Source organism: Delphinapterus leucas, chromosome 18 (genome assembly GCF_059928025.1).
Source record: "Delphinapterus leucas isolate spDelLeu-1000000601 "Yukka" chromosome 18, BTC_Dleu_Yukka2, whole genome shotgun sequence".
In the NCBI taxonomy this organism is placed as follows: Eukaryota; Metazoa; Chordata; class Mammalia; order Artiodactyla; family Monodontidae; genus Delphinapterus; species Delphinapterus leucas.
The window spans coordinates 75,835,075-75,854,429 of NC_143146.1; the positions used below are offsets into that span (position 1 = coordinate 75,835,075).

General features: G+C 48.1%; 1 protein-coding gene across 8 annotated transcripts in view; it reads left to right on the top strand.

Annotated features, from left to right (window-relative positions):
• Nucleotides 1–18,830, top strand: part of MTMR6 (myotubularin related protein 6) — a 50,762-nt gene extending 31,932 nt beyond the window's left edge. For 4 of the 8 annotated variants that reach the window (XM_089899721.1, XM_089899725.1, XM_089899726.1 and 1 more), the window contains 2 exons: nucleotides 4,181–4,356; nucleotides 11,802–18,830. In XM_089899721.1, the coding sequence (XP_089755847.1) occupies nucleotides 4,181–4,319 (139 nt within the window). In that variant the 3' untranslated portion in view covers nucleotides 4,320–4,356; nucleotides 11,802–18,830. Of the gene's footprint in view, nucleotides 1–4,180; nucleotides 4,357–11,801 lie in introns of those variants that run through there. The other 4 variants (XM_089899727.1, XM_030762463.2, XR_016388751.1 and 1 more) reach the window with 3 other exon arrangements.
• Nucleotides 18,831–19,355: the final 525 nt, after the last annotated feature.

Genomic DNA, 19,355 nt, shown 5'->3' on the forward strand with positions numbered 1-19,355 from the left:
TCTTCTTGATCTGTGAACAAGGAATTTCCATTTATTTGTGTTTTGTAAAATTTCTTTCAGCAACATTTTATAGTGTTCAGAGTACAAGTCTTTGCCTCCTTGGTTAAGTTTATTCCTAAGTATTTTGTTCTTTTTGATGCTATTAGAAATGGAATTATTTTCTTAATTTCCTTTTCAGATTTTTCATTTTTAGCATATAGAGACACAGCGGATTTTTGTGTGTTGATTTTGTATCCTGCAACTTTTCTGAATTCATTTATTAGCTCTAACCATTTTTGTATGTGGAATCTTTAGGGTTTTATACATGTAAGATCATGTCATCTGTGAACAGAGATAGTTTTACTTCTTCCTTTCCACTTTGGATACCTTTTGTTTCTTTTTTCTTGCCTGATTGCTCTGGCTAGAACGTCCAGTCCTATGTTGAATAGAAGTGGTGAAAACAGGCATCCTTATATTGTTCTTGATCTTAGGAGAAAAGATTTCGATCTTTTGGTATGAGCTATGGGGTTTTCGTTTATGGCCTTTACCATATTAAGGAAATTTCCTTCTCTTCCTAATTGGTTGGGTATTTTTTTTATCATGAAAGGGTGTTGAATTTTGTCAGATGATTTTTCTGCATTAATTAAGATCGACTATGTGGGTTTTTCCTTCTTTCTGTTAATGTGGTATATTACACTGATTGATTTCTATACGTTGAACCATCTTTGCTTTCTGGGAATAAATCCCACTTGGTCATGGTCTATGATCCTTTTAATGTGCTGTTGAACTAGTTTGCTAGTATTTGTTGAGGATTGTTGTATCAGTGTCCATAAGGGATATTGGTCTGTAGTTTCTTTTCTTACCATGTCTTTGGCTTTGGCCCAGCTGTTGTTTATGGTTGACTTTTTTTTTTTTTTTTTTTTTTTTTCTGGTACGCGGGCCTCTCACTGCTGTGGCCTCTCCCGTTGCCGAGCACAGGCTCCAGACGCGCAGGCCCAGCGGCCATGGCTCACGGGCCCAGCCGCTCCGCAGCACGTGGGATCTTCCCGGACCGGGGCACGAACCCGCGTCCCCTGCATCGGCAGGCGGGCTCTCAACCACTGCGCCACCAGGGAAGCCCTATGGTTGACTTTTGACATGCATTGGTAAACTAGAAGAGTGACCACCATGAAAACCTGACACTTCAGCAAGGAAGAGGACAGAAAAGCATTCCTCAGACTCATAAACCGAGCCATCATCCTTCAGGTCATCTTAAATTTTTCTTTTGATGTGGTTACCAAAAATGTGAAAATTAAAATCAATGTGGCTAAAAGGGTCATGTAAAATATATGAGAAATTCTAGACTCACTCCAGCCATCTGAAAGCAAAGGCAGAACACTGTAAAAGACATGGAGTTGGAGACGTGTTCAACACCATGAGTGTGAAACTGGGCAACAGGGAAGCTATTATTCAGATTTCCAGATTGCCCTACGTTTCTATCAGAGGGTGTTCCTGTGGTAAAGCAGTGACTGAAGACGGTGGTGAGGGGTCCAGGCCAGTGCTCTCTAATACAAGTATAGTGCGAGCCAAGGATTTAGTGTTTCTAAGAAGCCACGTTTTAAAAAGTAACAGGTGATATATTTATTTTATTTAACCCAGTGTATCCAAAATATTATCATTTTAACAAGTGGTTGAGGTAAAAGTCATAAATGTGACATTTAACGTATTTTTTGGTACTCAGTGTCCACAACCTGGTATACTTTCCGCTTACAGCACGTACCAACTTGGACTTGCCGCACCGTACGAGCTCAGGAGCCACAAGTGCCTACCTGTTTGGGGCAGCAGAAACCTAAACAGTGGGGTCTCGCTTGTCCAGTTCTGTTCCTCTGTTTACTTTCCCAAAGCTTCCCAGATGAAGTGGATCACTTTCCTGCCCTCAGTTCTTAAATGATCCAACCGCAAGACAGTTCCTGTAGGAAGGTGTAAATCCTGAAGCCTTTAGTTTGTGCGATGACACGGTCTTTAGAAACAGCAGACTTCGGGCAGACTGTCAAGAAACAAGCCCTTGGCAAGCGGTCTTGGCCTCTGAAGGGGAAGGAGGGCCGTGGCTGGGTCGTTTGTGGCAGATGAGGGCCGGGGGGGATTTGTGGAGGGTCTTAGGCCCGTGGGAGCCAGTGGGGGCTGGGGGAGAGTTTGTGAGCAGCTGGTAGACGGGAGAGAGAACATCAGGGAGTCTGGGGACAAAAGTCGATGGGCAGAGAGGCTGGCCTCACCTTCTCTCTTGCCCGCGTGTGAGCGCGAACGAGAGCTCTGTGGGGTGGTGAGTTGGGTCGCACGTCACCAGCTGCTCACACAGGCCGTGGTCTCGTTCCGTGTGACCCGCTCATCTCCCTTGTATTCCTTCCAGTCCCCGCAAAGCAGCCATTTAATGTAGCTAACGTACCTCTCAGGATGCTCGCCCTTAAAGTGTGTGTGTGTGTGTTTTAAACTTACACAGATGTACTCCGCCCACTTTCTGCCCTTCTCCCTGCCTTCTCTCACTCATGCTGTCTTCTGACTTTCTCCCCTTTGATGCATTTTCCCCGGGTCTCGCTTGGCCCTTCTTGAGTGCCTGGTGCGTGCCAGGTAGGGTGCTGGGTGCGTCACAGGCACTGTTCCCTTAAAGTCTCATGGTGAGCCTGCGAGGATGGTGGCGTTTTCCTCATTTTGTGCAGGAACCAACTCAGAGCAGTTGGGGAACCTGCCCACCATCACGCAGCCAAGCAGTCTGGACTCACACTTCCGTGTTTTGATTCCAAAATCCACACTCTTTCTGTTACTCCTAAACCCTTCTTATGCTTTAGAAAAAAATGTACACATCCCTCTCTTAATGAAGAAATGATGCAAATTACTTTGGCTCTCTCTTGGGATGCAGGTAGTCTAGCTGTTTGCAGATTTGGTGATGACACCGGCTAACATGCGCTCGGGGCTTATGGGAGGCAGTGGAGAGCAGTGGTTAGGTTCCCAGCTCCGCCCCGAAGCCCCTCCATATCTGTGGACTTTAGGCAGGCTGTCAGCCCCTGCCGGGGGGAGAAGCCAGATTCTCTGTGCCGGAACGAGTGGATGGTAAGAAACAGGTTGCGTGCTTCCCACGCATTCATTCGTTTGGCAAATATTTGAAGGGCCTGCCGTGGGCAGCTGGGGAGATGGGAGAGGACAAGGCACTGAGGGTCCCCGCCCTGCTCTCAGGGAGCTTACCTTCCAGTGCGGCAAGTAAGAGGGCTGACACGACAGGAAGGACGGGGACCCCCAGCTCGAGGAGGGAACAGTCACGGTAACTGCGGCACACTGCTGTCGGCCTTCTGTGTGTTCGCGCTCGCTTCCCACTTTGCCCCACTCTCTAGGGCAAGCTTCCGTTCTTAACAGCTTTATTGAGGCCCAGTTTACCTACTCTAAAATTCACCCGTTTTAAGTCCACAGTGCAATGATGTTTAGGAAATTTATCGAGTTGTGCCACCATCCCCCCATCCGGTTGTAGAACATTCCCATCGCTCTATAAAGCTCATCCTCAGGAAGAGCAAGACATTTTGTCCTGTTGGTTAGTGAGGGGAGGCTGTCTTTTGTGTGGAAGGGGCACCGGCCTCAGGCCAGGAGAACCAGGACCTCGTCCTGGCTCGGCCACTGTGCCCCCAGGTACGGCCCTTCCCCACGGAGCCTCGGTTTCCTCACCTACGAGGTAGAGGGCCATCTTACCAAGTCCTCGATACTTGTGAGATCTTAGGATTTTATTTAAGGAAGAGCTGAGTACTTGTGGTAGTTAAGAAGGCATTAGAGAAGAGATTTACAATATAAGAGGAAAGGAGATGTGGATGGGAGAATTATCAGAGGGCATTCAGGGCGCGGTGTACTGGGAATTAGGAGCTCATCTTTTTCTCTCACCACTTTGCCTGGGACATTAGGAGGAACCCTCCAGTGTCACTACATTCCTTAGATTTCCAAAAATATTTGAAAGTATCACGTACAGCCGTTCAGCTCCTTGCTTCTCATAAGTGGTTGGTTGAGCATATGCAGTGCAGGTACTTTGCACATCTCTATAAACAGTTCACCCCACGGGCCATCAGTGCTCGCTTTACTACTGGAAATAGGCTCACTAGCATCCTTAAATCTAGTCAGATGAGAGAGAAAATTCCAGAATCCTAAGAACCAATTCAGAAAACTTATCCTTAAAATTCTGTTCCTCTAGAGTCGCTCTCGGTACCAAAATCCGTATTGTTTCTCTGGAGAACCAGAACCGATGTGGTTCACACACCATGGCAGCCGACATGTCCATCCCCAAGATCTGTCATCTCCAGGCTGGAGAACAAGGGAAGCCGCTGGTGTAATTCGATCCAAGTCCGAAGGCCTGAGGAAGGGGGAAAGGTAGGCTGAGGGTGTAAGTCCCAGTTGAGAAAGGGGGAAGGGCAGGCTGAGGGTGTAAGTCCCAGTCTGAGTCCAAAGGCCCAAGCTGATGTCCAAGGGCAGGAGAGGACGGATGTCTCAGCTCAAAGAAGGAAAAAAAGTGAATCCACCCTTCCTCCACCTTTTTGTTCTATTCTGGCCTCAACGGATTGGATGGTGCCCGCCCACGTTGGGGAGGGTCACCTGCTTTATTCAGTCCAAGGATTCAAATGCTCATCTCTTCCGGAAGCACCCTGAGACACACCCAGAAATAACGTTTTCCCAGCTATCTGGGCATCTTTTAGCCAGTCACGTTAACACATAAAATGGACTATCACATAGGGGCAGCCTCTTAAGCGTCTTCAAATCCAGGTCAAGGATTTGAGGCAGCTGACTGTCATGGGGACGCCACTGAAACTTTTGGTTATTGCTTTCATATAGTAGTGAATGACCCAAGATGGTCACCTGGAACGAGGCCCAAGCTCGACCCCTGTCATCCCCACGCGTGAATCTGATCCAGCTAATCTTTTGTTCCTTTATGTATAGATAATACCAGCCTCACTGGGTTTAAGACAGTTGACAGGTACGTGTGAAGCACATAATCGTGTTTGGTGCCAAGTACTTGATATTTTAAAATTATAAAAGCTATTTTGTGAATATCAATTAGGCGGCAACGTTTTGAGTGAATTGCAGGGGAGCCAGTAGTTCAGCGTTTTTCAAAATATCGTTCCTGGATCAACTGTGTCAGAGCCGCGTAGAATACATCGTTAAACAGGTAGATCCCAGATCCACACCGGCTGAATCTGAACGTTGGAATTTAACGTATTTCCAGGTGCTTCTTATGCACGTTTAGGTCTGAGAACCCCGGGACTGATTACCCGCAGTAAATGTTAGCTGTTGTTTTGTTATTTTTTGCTGCAACTGCTGCAAATTATTACCGTTACAGCCTGGAGGAATCCTAACCCAGCTTGGGGAGGGGTCGTCAAAGGCTTCCTTTTGAACTGTTTGCGCACCCGGAGTAGGCTTGGGGTGAACCTGTTGGTTGTGGCCAGGTCAAGAAAAATGTTATCCATTTAGAACAAGAGCACAGAAATACGGGAGATCATGGCTTTTGTGGGGAATTGTAAGTAGCTCAGAATGTGAGCGAAATGAAAAGCATGATGAGAGACTAGTAGGAGGTGACGTTGAATGTTATGTTGGCGAAGATGGAAAGGCAGTTTGAGGCACGAGTGACATGAGGTCGGATTGGCATTGTAGAAGGATTGCTCTGGACTGGAGGGGGTCAAAGGGAGGCTGCTGAGATCACGCAGGAGAGCAGTTATGAAGGCCTGAAGTCAGACTTGGATGGTGGAGAGGGTGGGGCTGAGCAAGGTGAAGGGCTGGGAGAGGCAGGGCTTGCTGAGGGCCTGGGCTGTGCACAGATGCGAGTCAGCGTGACTTCCAGATTTCTCGTAGGGTCCCTGGGTTGGAGGGGACCACCACTCACCCAGGTAAGGAGAAGGAGAGGAGAAGAAGCAGGTGTGTGGGGGAAAGAAGCTCTTGGTTTTAGGTATATTACGTTGGAAATGGGACATCCAAGTGGAGATATTTTATAAATATTGGACCATGGGACTGGTATTAAGGGAAGAGACCTCAACTAGAGAGGGAAGTCTGGAAGCCACCGGTTCCTAGTGGAGGATTAAGCTAAGGGTGTGCCTACAATTTATCGGGAGGTCTTAGAACGAGATAGATCTGAGAATGCCACCTTGAGAAGCAGACAGAAGGAAAAACAGCAAGAGGGAGAGAGCACGCTCTGGAAAACCAAAGAGAGACAGGCTCCAGTGAGAAGAGTTTCAGAAAGTTACTCACTATGTCAAATGCCACATAGAGGTCGTTTAATTTAAAGAGTAGAAATTCTCTGTGCCATTGTCATTTGGCAAGAGCAGTCTCAGTATCAGATGGCAGAGGCAGAAATCAGATTTCAGCGACTTTATAGTTGAAGGAGAGAGTAAGTAGAGACCATGGATGCAGACTGCGCTTATGACTGGGAAGAAAAGAAATTCTTTATCTATATAACTTTTCCATTAAAGGAATGGAAGTATATTAAAGACCAACAATTTTAAAAACCCGAGCACACAGCCTATGGAATGAACACAGAAAAAGAACGTCTCCTAGGGGGCCTTGGTCCCGGACTGTCAGCCTTTAAAACGATGGGGCGTCTTCCTCTTTTTATCTGCCGTTCAGGGCCACGTGGCCGGGTAGCAGGCAGCTGGGCAGGAGAGCTTTATTGATTGGATGGTGGATGGAGATACAAGCCCAGCCTTTTTACGTTTATTTCTTTCTAGTTTCAGATGGAGTGAAAAGGAAGGGAATTAAACAGAATCATGTTAAAATATTGATACGTACCAAGAACAATACTTTTAGTTTTCAAATAGCCTGTCATTTTCCCCAATTTGCTAGGATGATGCTTTTTTAATGTGCTTTCCCTTCCCTTCCTTATAATTCTAGCAGAGTAGTTAAATATTTTAGTATCCTACAGAGCTCGGCAATGGGTTAGGATTTTAAAACCTGAGTGTTGTTACCAGATAATGAGAGCATAGGGTCCTAGCGGGAATGTTTCACCACGGCCCTGAGCCCCTGTGCCGTTTGACAGCTTCCTCTTAGTCAAAAAACAAGACAAAACAAAACAAGAAACCTCAAAAAAAAAAAAAAAAAAAAGCAGTGATGGGAAGAGTGGGATGCAGGAAACGGGTGCTCTATACCGCACCTCGCCCTTGCCTTCAACAGTGTGGGGAGAGAGCTACCTAGGGTATTAGACACTGAGTTTGGCGTCCTCTCCTCCTTAGGCCTGGGAAGTGTGCTCTGAGGGCAGCCCCAGTAGCCGAAGGGCCGGGGCCACAGCTTCAGAAGGCAGGTCAGGCGCTCTCAGCCAAGTGGTTTCTGAAGACGGGCAACGTTAATAGACGTTTAATGCTCCCCTTCCTTAGCAGCTGATACAAAGCGCTGTCCTCTTGCGGAGAGCTTGTGTGTGGGGCTTTCTTCCTTGGTCGCTGCCCCGAATGCTTTACCCTGATTTCCTATTCTCCCTTCATTTCCCCTCCCAGTTCTTTCTCTAAAGCATTTTCAGGTTCCTGGGGATTTTGAACTCACACAGTTTACAGTAGTTGCTCTCACAGGACTATATTTTAAAGGGTAAAACGTGAACAGCATAGCGAGAAAGCTGCTGTCTGTGGTGGAAAAGACAAGCGGTAGAGGGATGGGGGTCTTCAGCTGTTTGCATGTGCCCGGTCATGTTTGCCTGCCCTGCCCAACTGGTGGTGGCCTCCCAGGTGCAGTTTACTTGGGCAACTTTTTGATTCCCGCCTGCCTTTAAGTGACATACACATCAACTACTTAGCAAAGTGGCTGATTCATTATAAGTGACAAATTCATGCTGTTATTCAGCAAACACTGTGCATGACCTATGGGCCAAACCCTGTTTAAGGCACTAAAAATACAAAAATAAGACACAGGAGTTCCTGCCCTCAAGGGTAGCTGGTAGGGGAGAGACGGGCATGTAATCAAGACAGTAGACAGGTGGAATTTGAGTTGTGTGCGTTATTCCTCGTAACTGTGTTACAGGAACAAGGTGGGCGGAGCCTTAGCTGATTCTCTGTGGGCCTGGCGCGGGACGTGTGTAGGAGCCAGGAAGGTTCTACGGGAGACGTGGCAGTTGGGTTGAGTTTTAGACGATGAGTGGAATCCACCAGGTGGAGGAGAAGAGGTGGACGGATGAACAAACACGAAGGATGGACAAGAACGACAAGTAGTGCAGGCGATGCAGGTGCTCTGACACGGAGCCGGGGCGGTGGGTCTGGGGGGAGGGGCGAGGTGGGGAGGGCAGTGGTGGCCAGACCAGGCAGCCTTTATCCTCTAGTCCAGTGGGCGTGGTGCTGTGTTGTGAGCCTCAGTGAACTGGAGGGCTTTATGAAGGGAGGCTGTGTGAGCAGGTTTCTATTTTAGGAAGACGTTGGGAAGGAAGGTGGATGCGACTGGGCGGGGGTCCGGTGCCCCTGGTGCCTCGCTCCACTCCCCTTCCCCGCGCCTCCAAAGTGCAGGGTTTCACACCCTAGTGGTGAAGGATGGGAGCCACTGGGTCAGTGCGTCTCCTGGTCCCTCCTGGGCGGAGGACAGTCAGAGAGGCAACCTGCACATGCCTGACGAGTGGGAGGGGCCCGGCTGCCCAGCCAGGTGACCTCAGGAACTCATCCTTGTACTGGCTTTGCTCCGCCCACCTCCCTCCAGGCTCCCGTGAGCACCTCCCAAAGCCGCGTCCCACTCAACAGGTGTCAGTCAAGCCTCTATCAGGGGGAAAGTGAGGGGATATCCAGGCTGGGACAGCAGGTCCCAGTGAGGAAGCCGGTGCAGTAGCTCAGGTGAAGATGATAAAGGATCCGCTCAAAACGTTAGCCTCCAGGCCATCAACAGGGGAAGGAGTGGGGAAGGTTGTAGGGGGGAGAATGGAAAGGTCGCAAAGGCCCATCCAAGTGCGGTTGGGGGAGGGGGAGGGGTTCTGCTGACGGGGACGCTGGTGGTGGTATCAGTTTCAGTTGAGAAATAAAGCTGCAAGGGTGGGGTGTACAGGGGAGGCCACAGGTTCTACTTTGCACGTAAGAATTTAAGAGGCCACCGTGGGAAACGCAGGCAGAGATGGCCAGTGGGAAGTTGGATCCGAGAGCCTAGGGCTCAGGAAAGAGGCCTGCGCTGGGCAGTTTGTGAATGAACAGTCGAGCCGTGGAGGGCACCCGCTTAGCGTCTAATCGCCTCAGGCGTGGCTCTCTCCCCACACTGGCGGAGGGAAGGGCGAGGCGCGGTGCAGGGCGCCCCTGTTTCCCGCATCCCACTCTTCCCATCACTGTTCCGTCACCTTTTTTTTTTTTTAAACTAAGAGGACATTCGTTCATTAAAATTCATATTATCATAGTCTTATTTTTAAACTTGGTCTTCCTAAAAAGAGAACTCAGGATAAAGTAAAAAAAAAAACCTTTATCATGTGGGAGGGTAGCGCGGGGAGGAGAGGTGGGCAGGTAGGCGCGGCCCCGGGTGAGGTCCTTGGATTTTACTCCAGGTGTGCTGGGGAGTCATTGGACGTGGGCTGGGGGTTGAGGAGACCCACCCTGCGGCTGTGGGCAAGTTTACTGGTTACTAGTGTAACCTAGTGCTTCTTTTGGGCTAACTTCTACTCATCCTTCAAGTTTCGTCTTAGGCCAATGAATCCTTGAATTCATGATCAACAGGAGGACTTCCCTTCACTCCCAGTCGGGGCTGAGTGGTCCTCTTGTGATCTCCCAGCAATTCAGAGAGATCTCTGTTATCTTGAGCGTAGCACCGTGAGGTGAGATGTTTGCACACCTGCCCCCTCAAACATGTCAGCTCCTTCAGGACAAGGACTCAGGCTTATTTCATCTTTGTATCGTCAGCGTCTGACATGTAACAGGTGGAAAATCACTCGTTGTTGAAAAGAACTGAGGATGACACCCCAGGGAACTAGAAGGTATGGCTGGGGCAAGAGACACTTCAGGAGACTCAGAGGGGGCTGCTGGGGAGGAAGAGGCCATCAATAAACTAAGACCGTTGAGGACTTCGCTGGTGGCACAGTGGTTAAGAATCCATCTGCCAGTGCAGGGGACATGGATTCGAGCCCTGGTCCAGGAAGATCCCACATGCTGCGGAGCAACTAAGCCTGTGCACCACAACTACTGAGCCCTGTGCTCTAGAGCCTGCGAGCCACAACTACTGAAGCCTGTGTGCCTCAACTACTGAAGCCTGTACGCCTGGAGCCCATGCTCTGCAACGAGAAGACACCACAATGAGAAGCCCGTGCACTGCAACAAAGAGTAGCCCCCGCTCGCTGCAACTAGAGAAAGCCCGCGTGCAGCAACGAAGACCCAACGCAGCCAAAAATAAATGAATTAATTAATTTAAAAAAATAAATAAGACCATTGAAAGCAATGTGTATGTATGGTAGAAACTGAAGGCTGCGAAGATGAACAGGGCTCAGGAGGCTGGGAGGCTGTGGGTTGCACAGGGTGACCGTGGTGGGCTTCCTGGAGGAGGTGGCATGGGAGCCAAGATGGGCAGGGGAACGGAGTTAGCCATGGGGTAGAAAGGCTCTTGGGCAGAGCTGCCTGGGAACTTCCTGGAGGAGAGTGGACAGGAGCAGACTTGGGCCCGCCCTTTGGTCCACTTGCAACACAGCTCCAGGGAGATCCTTTCATTTTATTTCTTTTTATTTTTTGGCTGTGCCACGTGGCTTGCAGGATCTTAGTTCCCCGACCAGTGATTGAACCCGTGCCCCCTGCAGTGGAAGCGCGGAGTCCTAACCACTGGACCACCAGGGAAGTCCCTGGAGAGATCCTTTTAAACCGTCAGCGCCACGAGTGAGGACAGGGGCGTCGTGTGTGATGTGACTCAAGGGCCTGGTGCACGGTGGGCGCTCAGTGACGGGTCAAATGCAGGACTGATGCCGGGAGTCCGGGAAGATTTGGAAAGGAGAGGGATTACAATGCAAAAGGCAACAGAGTCACTTAAGAAAATAGGCCCCGGGGACCTTTGACTTTGGGAAGCTCTCCACGAGGACAGGTCACTACAGAGAAGAAACCCTTTGGATACAAGGCGAGTGCTCTGCGTGGCTCTACAATTAATCCATGCTCATCCTTCCCCCGGCCAATTTATGTGCTCATGAAAGGCCATCTCTTCTGGCTCTGCCTCTTGATTTGAGTTCAGATGGGCCCTGTTAAAATAAAAGCTATAAAGAATTTTTTATTTATTTGGATTATCTATTTTCATCATCTATTTATGGCCTCAAAGGTTGCCCTGCAGGATGTTCAGTTGTTCAGCACAATGTTTTCCTAGTGGGTTTGGGAAGAGGATGAGTATGAGCTGTTTAAAGGGTTATCCTAGAGTCTGTCCAGGGCTCCGATGTAGCCGATGCAGACATCCCCGCTCGATGGCGAGCTTCACGTCCAAAGTCAAATACAGTCGTTCATCCTCGGAACACAGACCCTTTGTGTCTATTTCTTCCTAGGTAGACACCTCGTGGTTAACAAAGACAAGAAAATGAATGTGGGTCAGGGAGTCAAATATCCTTTTGTAAATAGGAATAGGGTGAAAGCCCTTTAATCGAGGATTGTAGCATCTGGCATTCACTCTGTAGATTCAGTTTAAAATTAGCTGTCTGCCATGGGGACTTAACATTGTACGTGTGAGAGGAGACTCTTACTCCTGGAAAAGGGAGGGTCAGTCACCAGAAAGCCAACGACAAGGTTACAAGTGTCGTCTGGGGCGTGCGGGCTCCAAGGGAAGATTTTAAGGTCTGGGATTCACTTTTGGTGGTAAAGTACAGCATTTTGACAGGGAAAGCCTGCTTTTAGCCTCATCAAATATTTTTGTTCTTGACTTCTTTCCAGCTCGCCCATAGGATGGGAGTACCTTCAAAGATAAGCATTGGTGGGCTTCCCTGGTGGCGCAGTGGTTGGGAGTCCGCCTGCCGATGCAGGGGACGCAGGTTCGTGCCCGGGTCCGGGAGGATCCCACATGTCACGGAGCAACTAAGCCCGCGCACCACAACTACTGAGCCTGCGCTCTAGAGCCCGCGAGCCACAACTACTGAGCCCATGTGCCACAACTACTGAGCCCACGAGCCACAACTCCTGAAGACTGTGCGCCACAACTCCTGAAGCCCGCGTGCCTAGAGCCCACGTTCCGCAACAAGAGAAGCCACCACAATGAGAAGCCTGCACACCGCAACAAAGAGTAGCCACTGCTCACCTCAACTAGAGAAAGCCTGCACGCAGCAACGAAGACCCAATGCAGCCAAAAATTAAATTAATTAATTAATTTATGAAAAGATAGGCATTGGCCCACGGAGGGAAGCAGGGGTCTCGGATGGAGACAGCTAAAACATGTGCTCACCAGGAGGGTGATGTGCTGTATTCAGCAAAAGCAAAATGGGGTTTGTTAGATAGCCTCCACCAGCTTTTGCAGTTATAAAGCTATATTGGAGGGAAAAAATATATTGGGCGTCCACATCAGTGAAATTCAATTTCCAAACATATGAAGTCCAGTTTCCTGATGGAAGATGAGGCCATATCTAGGGGATGGTTCTGCTTTGCTCAGGACCAGAGGGATCACAGTCCTGAATTTCCCTCCGTAGACCCTGGGACCCAGGGACCTTTCTGGCGACCCACGGTTCTCTCTCCTCATACTGGCTTTAGACTAGGATGCAATTTATCTAACTTGTATTCTTGCATTCTCTGAAACAAACACACACACACACATGCCATGGAGATTGGCTGCTAAAAAATTTTCAGATGTTCAGAAAATCTGAAAAAGTTGGCAAGCACAGCAGAGGACGGTCTCTTTCCAGGGGGTTCTCACAGCCTCCTTCCCGCAAACCTCCAACTTTCCGTGGTACCTCCTTCCTCCAGGTGATGGCCGGCCTTCCCTGCTCACACCATCGGAAAGGGCTTCCCCTCCCGTGGCCTCCCTGTTGCCACCTCCAGTGGCCAGTTCTCTTTGCCCCCCTTACCTGGTCTTCTAGGGACCTTGGACGTGTTTGGTTGTCTCTCCTTCGTGGAACTTTTCTTCCCATCAGCTCTCATCAGCTCCTTGGCCCCTGTGTGTGATGGTGGCCCTTGCTGCCACATCCTAGCAGGTGTGCGCAGCCCTGGTTCTCCCTTCCCTGGCTTCTGACTTAGAGTCTAACGCCCGTGTCCTGGCACAGGGGACTGGGAAGGCATCTAGGATTATCATTTAATATGGGTTAGGCAGGCTGTGTTCCATAGTGTAACCCAAAGTGGGGTCTGGCAGCTCGCTGCTCAAAAGCCAATAAAGAGGCAAGGTTGGTGGAAAGGAAAGTTTGCTTTGTTTCGGATGCTGGCAACCAGAGCGGGGAGGGCAGACTCCTGTCCAAAGGCTGACTCCCCCCACCGACAACCAGTGGACAAGAGCTTTTATAGACGGAGGGAGGGGCTACCTGCAGAAGACAGCACAGTCGGCTCTGACCGTCATCTTGAAATTGGTCACTGGTGGTCTGATCGGCGTCATCTTGATTGTTTTAAGTACAGTTCGTCTGCAGTTCCAGGGTCGGTTTGTGCCCATTTCCTTGAAGCCAGTTCTCGGAATTGTGGCAGCTTCTGTCATGGCTCCAGTCTGGTCATCACGTAGTTAACTTCTTCCACCTGGTGAGGGTTTCTGTATCTGCAAGACAGCTCACAGGATAGGGCTCAGAATATTCCTTGAGGAGGAGCTAAAGGTCCCTGACTTCACTTACTGACTAAACTATTATTATTTTGTCTTGTTGGGCTGTTTTCCTTTGTTTCTGCATTTTCTCACTTCTCTGATTTAAACTTATTCTTTGCCTACAGTTTTTCCACAGACAAGAGGAAGGCTGAGGACATGGGGGGCGAGGACCACAGGGTCCTGCTCTGTTTCAGTAGGGTGGAGAGTTACTCAAAGGGGGGAGGGTTCAAAAAGAATCACAGTTGTCCATGTTGGACCTTGATCTAGTGAACTTTGGATCCCTGATGTTAATGCCCTAACTGGCAATGTCTGCTGAAACTAAGGTTTTGCTATCTATCAGATTTATAGGATACACTGAAATCTCTAAATGTTTTTGTTTTTAAAGAAAGCAAAACACGAATGAGCTAAGACTCAGAAGAGAGCAAAAGGAACAGAATGTCAAAAGAAAAGTAGACAGAAGGCAATCACAGAGGCTAAAACACCATTAATGAATTATCGATAACAGAACATCAGAAGAGTGAGTACATCAGGAAAGCCAAGAGCTGTTTCTTAGATGAAAGCGATCAAGCAGGCATACTTCCAGAATATCTACTCAGGGGAGGAAAAGAACAAGCAAAATGAGAGGAGGGACATGGCCACACCCTCACCTCCTGCCCATGCAACGCCTCAACCCCGAACTAGTCTCCCCGCAGCCTCTCTGGTTCTCTGCCCCAACACCCCTACCACAGCCAGACTGCCCTTCTGAAAGTGTGCGTGGATCCTGTCCAGCCATGCGAAAAGTCCTCCAGCATCTTCCCGTTGCCCTTAGCAATCCATCCAGCCTTCCAGAGATACCCAAGAGGGACTTCATCTGTGCCTGTCTCTTGGCCTCCTTGCTCATCACCTGCCTGCCTTTCCTTCCTTCCTGCCCTTCTGTTTTTTTTAATTTTTAAATTTCCTTTTGGCTGCCTCGGGTCTTCGTTGCTGCACGTGGGATTTCTCTAGTTGCAGCGAGCGGGGGCTACTCTTCGTTGCGGTGCGCGGGCTTCTCATTGCGGTGGCCTCTCCTGTTGCGGAGCTCGGGCTCCAGGCCCGTGGGTGCACAGGCTTCAGTAGTTGCAGCACGCGGGCTCAGTAGTTGTGGCGCACGGGCTCAGTTGCTCCGCGGCATGTGGGATCCTCCCGGAACAGGGCTCGAACCCGCGTCCCCTGCATTGGCAGGCGGATTCCCAGCCACTGTGCCACCAGGGAAGCCCTTTCCTGCCCTTCCTTTTGTCCTTTAACCTACCACGCACGTTCTGGCTTTGGAGCCTTGGCATTGCTGGCCCTTGGCCTTCACAGGCCTGCTTCCCACGAAACCCCAGCTCCTCTGAGCACTGTGTCCCAGGCAGCCACGTTCTCCTGTCCCCGTCACATGCCCTCGCTTTGTCATCTTCCTGTCACTGTCTGCTATCAATTTGTTTACCTCGTCTATGGTTTCCCTCACTAGGATGGAAGCTCCATTAGAAGAGATCTCTGGGTATTTTCATGACTGTATCATCAGCACCTAAATCAACACCAGGCACAGTGATTTAATCCCTAAAATGTCAAGTCTCCCTGGCAGAGTCCTTATTATGAATTGAGTTTATAAAGTTAAACACAATATTTATTGAAGGAAGGAATGAATAAGTATGGAGGAGTTTTAAAAGATTATAAAATACAATAAATGCTAATAAATAGAAAAATTTTTAACCGGACAAAATGGAAAACTTGAATAGTCCAATAATTAAAAATTTTTAAAAAATTTGTTAAAGATTTATTTTCCCCAAACTTCAGAATAGAAATCTAGATCAACCCGACCTTTTAACATAGGTGTGAAATCCTACATAAGATACTAGCAAATTAAATTGAATAGCACATTTAAAGAATCATTTATTATGATCACGTAGGATTTACTACCGGAATACAAGAATAGCTACACTAATACTAATATATTAATAAATCAAATCGGTAACTTAAAAGGAAAAGTTCATTAGATGCTGAAGAGATTTGTGAAGTTCAAGGCTCTTGCCCTATTGAGATAAGAAAAAGCCTTAAAACACTAGAGATAAGAAGGTGCAAATCTGGGATAGAATATGTAGCTTTATTGAGCAACAGCTGACTTAAATGTGAAACCCTAGAAGTATCTCCACTAAAACCGTGGGTAAACCAAGGATGTCTGATATCGTTATTATTACTCACCATTTCCTGGAAGCTCTGGGCAATGCACTTAGATATCAAATGGAAATAAGATACATAATTACCTAAAAGGAGGGGGAGAAAAGCACAGCCCATATTGTTGACTACCTAAGAAAACCCCAGACAATCAACTGAAGAAGCATTTCCTGATAAAGAATCAGCAAACTGGCTGGATGCAAGATAACTAATATCTAAAAATTGATAGCTTGCTTCTACACCAGCGTGCTGCTGCGTTCTTTATCTGGTCTGAACCAAACTGTTGGTCTTAATTCAGAAATGGGACCAGAACCTTCTTCATTAAGAAACTATTATAGTTTCCCATCGATGTGGTTCTCCCTCTTCCTCACCCTGGGAAGTCTACCGCACAGCACCTGCCCACGGGGAAGTGCACAGGCTGAGGAAGCTGCCCCGCTTGAAACTGATCCTAAAGGTGAGAGTCACTTGGATAAAGCTGGGGTGTGTGCAGGGGCGGGTGAGGAGTGGGGTGATGAACATACGGCACGGTGTTCTCGTGCTGTTTAAAGGGCGGCTCGACAAGAGAATTACTCAAGGGGTCAATATCACTTGGCGCGAGTTGAATAATTTAAAACCTTTAAGCTTTTCTTTTTGGAAAAGAAATTAAGAGTTAATTGGTCTCTGGAAGTGATGGATCGCATGAGTGGAACCGGACGGGAGAAGGGAGTGCAGGTAGGTGGCAAAGGCATTGGGAGATTGTGGTGACTTTAAACGCCCTAACCTCTCCCGGCAGCGACATCCCAGATCAGAGGCTCAGCTTCCACGGGAAGAGCAACACACACGCTGGGTACAAAATTCTGTCAAAGGGTTTCTGCCAGGAGGGTCACCTTCTGGCCCAGTGGCTGCAGACACCTGTGAGCCTATGGCTGCTGCAGGCCTCAGGCCATGGTAACGCTTTGGCAAAATGAATGGAGGGCAGTGTAGTGTGTACACGTGTTGGGATCAGGTACTTTACTGTCTTCTCTTGGGATGGATGATCTTCGTTTCTGAAAATCGCTACTTATTTTGCTGTTATATTTTCTTTGTGTGTGTTTGTTGATTGCCTAATGATCTTCCTTGGAATGTTAGAGTGCTACTGTTCTGTCTGCCTAACTCTGCTTCCCCTTTTGTGCTGGTATCAGGTTGTTTACAGTCTTTGGCATGGATAATTCTGAAAATCTCTACATTTTTTGCTGTTATAATATATTTTCTTTGTGTGTGTGTTTGTTGATTGCTTAATGACCTTCCTTGGAGCACTAGAATGCTACTGTTCTGTCTGCCTAACTCCCCTTCCCTTTTTGGGCTTTCCAATACATCTTATTGTTTTATTTTATTTTTTGTTTGTGTGTTCATTTATTCTGTTATTCCACATATATTAACCACGTACGTGGAATTTAGGGGAACTTAGGCCAAAACCATGAAAACAACTTTGCCCCTCATTGCAGCACACTTTGAGCTTCACTAGTTCCTTAAATCTCGGTGTGGGTTAAGTTTCAGATTCTTTTCCTGAGAGGATGGAGTGGGGAGAGAGAATGAGAGATTTTGGAATCCTCAAGAGAGTGGAAAAGACATAGAAAGATGAACAGGGGGGTTCACCAAATCAAACTGTGAGTGCCCCAACTTTCCGGGCACCTGAGTGGGTGGGTGTGGACCTTGGTTAATTCACTAGCGCCAACAGAAAGAGTTGTTCTTAAATCACAGACACTTTAAAGATGCTTGAAGGAGTGTTCACCACGTAAAGAGCTGCAGGATCTCAGTACCAGGGAAAATGTGGGTATCATTCTGTAGATGTTTCCACTTGGGGTGAGTTAATAAAACTTATCAAAGCCAGGTGAAATTGGAGCAAATCTTTTCCAACCAGTACCTGTTACTGCCTCTCTCCAACACCAGGCTACAAGCATCTTAAGGGCAGGGGCTGAGTCTTGTTCACCATTATTCCTAGTACAATACCAAATCAATATTTATTAATTAATTAATCATGCTATGTGATGGCCCAGAGTGCCAGGACCCGCTTCCCAAATTAAAAGCTGATTCCATCTTACCGTGGGAAATTGTTTCTTTTGACCCTAATTTTCTGCCACGCTATGAAAATTTATGAGGGAGAAGATAGAGCTCATAAACTTTCCCCCAGTTCCAGGCAAGCCTCTTGTGTTCCAGAGCACACACCGTCCTTGAATGGCTGCACCTCCCAATGACTGCCCAGCTCACTTGGAATAAAATTTCAGCCCCTCGCTGGGGATGTAACCTCTTCCCTGCCAACCTCCCCAGAATGGGATGAAAGGAACCTTTGTCTTCATCACAAATCCTTTCTTAGGAAGACAAAATCAAACACACTGTCAAAACCCTGATGTTACCACTTTTAGCGTATGAATGCTTGCTTACTGAAGGCGATGGGAAATGGAACAGCGGGATGCCTGCCGGAAAGAGGGCAGTTTCACAGCACCCGTGGCCTTGCCCCTCCCCCTTCCTCGGGAGGCCTGGGAAAAGAGCTGCGTGTATTCCTGCCTCAGCCTTGAGGACCAGGGCTTTCATTGTGCTGAGCTGGGTTTCCCACTGAGCTGCCACTCAGACGCAGCGGGACTGGAAGTCGGCAACCCCGCTGCCAAGGCCGAGTGAGCATCCAAGGACCATCTCCGCGGAGAAACGGCCGTGGGAAAATGCGGCCCCTCCCAGCATCACCCACGTCATCTTCACCAGCACCTTCCGAGTTCAAGCTCCAAAACTGTAAATCCTCGTTCAGCTCCCACAACCTAGGATTCGCTGCTGCTGCTGCCGGTGGGTTAGGTCCCATCAGGTAGCCGAAAGCAAAGAGAGGAGAAGTGCGGGCTGGTCATCCCTTCCTGGAGGAGAACTTTCTGATTCAAATTCCTCGGGTGTCACTGCCAATTCAATTCACAGTTCACAGAGAGATTCAACCGGGATTCCCCAGGAGAAAAGGCAGCAAGATTTGAAACTCAAATTTATTTTTAACATCTTTATTGGAATAAAATTGCTTTACAATGCTGTGTTAGTTTCTGCTTTATGACAAAGTGAATCAGCTATACATATACATATATCCCCATATCCCCTCCCTCTTGTGTCTCCCTCCCACCCTCCCTATCCCACCCCTCTGGGTGGACACAAAGCCCCGAGCTGATCTCCCTGTGCTATGCGGCTGCTTCCTATTAGCTATCTATTTTACATTTGGTAGTGTATATATATGTCCATGGCACTCTCTCACTTCGTCCCAGCTTACCCTTTCCCCTCCCCGTGTCCTCAGGTCCATTCTCTACATCTGCATCTTTATTCCTGTCCTGCCCATAGGTTCTTCAGAATCTTTTTTTTTTCTTTTTAGATTCCTTATATATGTGTTAGCATACAGTATTTATTTTTCTCTTTCTTAATTACTTCACTCTGTATGACAGTCTCTAGGTCCTTCTACCTCACTACAAATAACTCAATTTCGTTTCTTTTTATGGCTGAGTAATATTCCATTGTGTATATGTGCCACATCTTCTTTATCCATTCAACTGTCGATAGACACTTAGGTT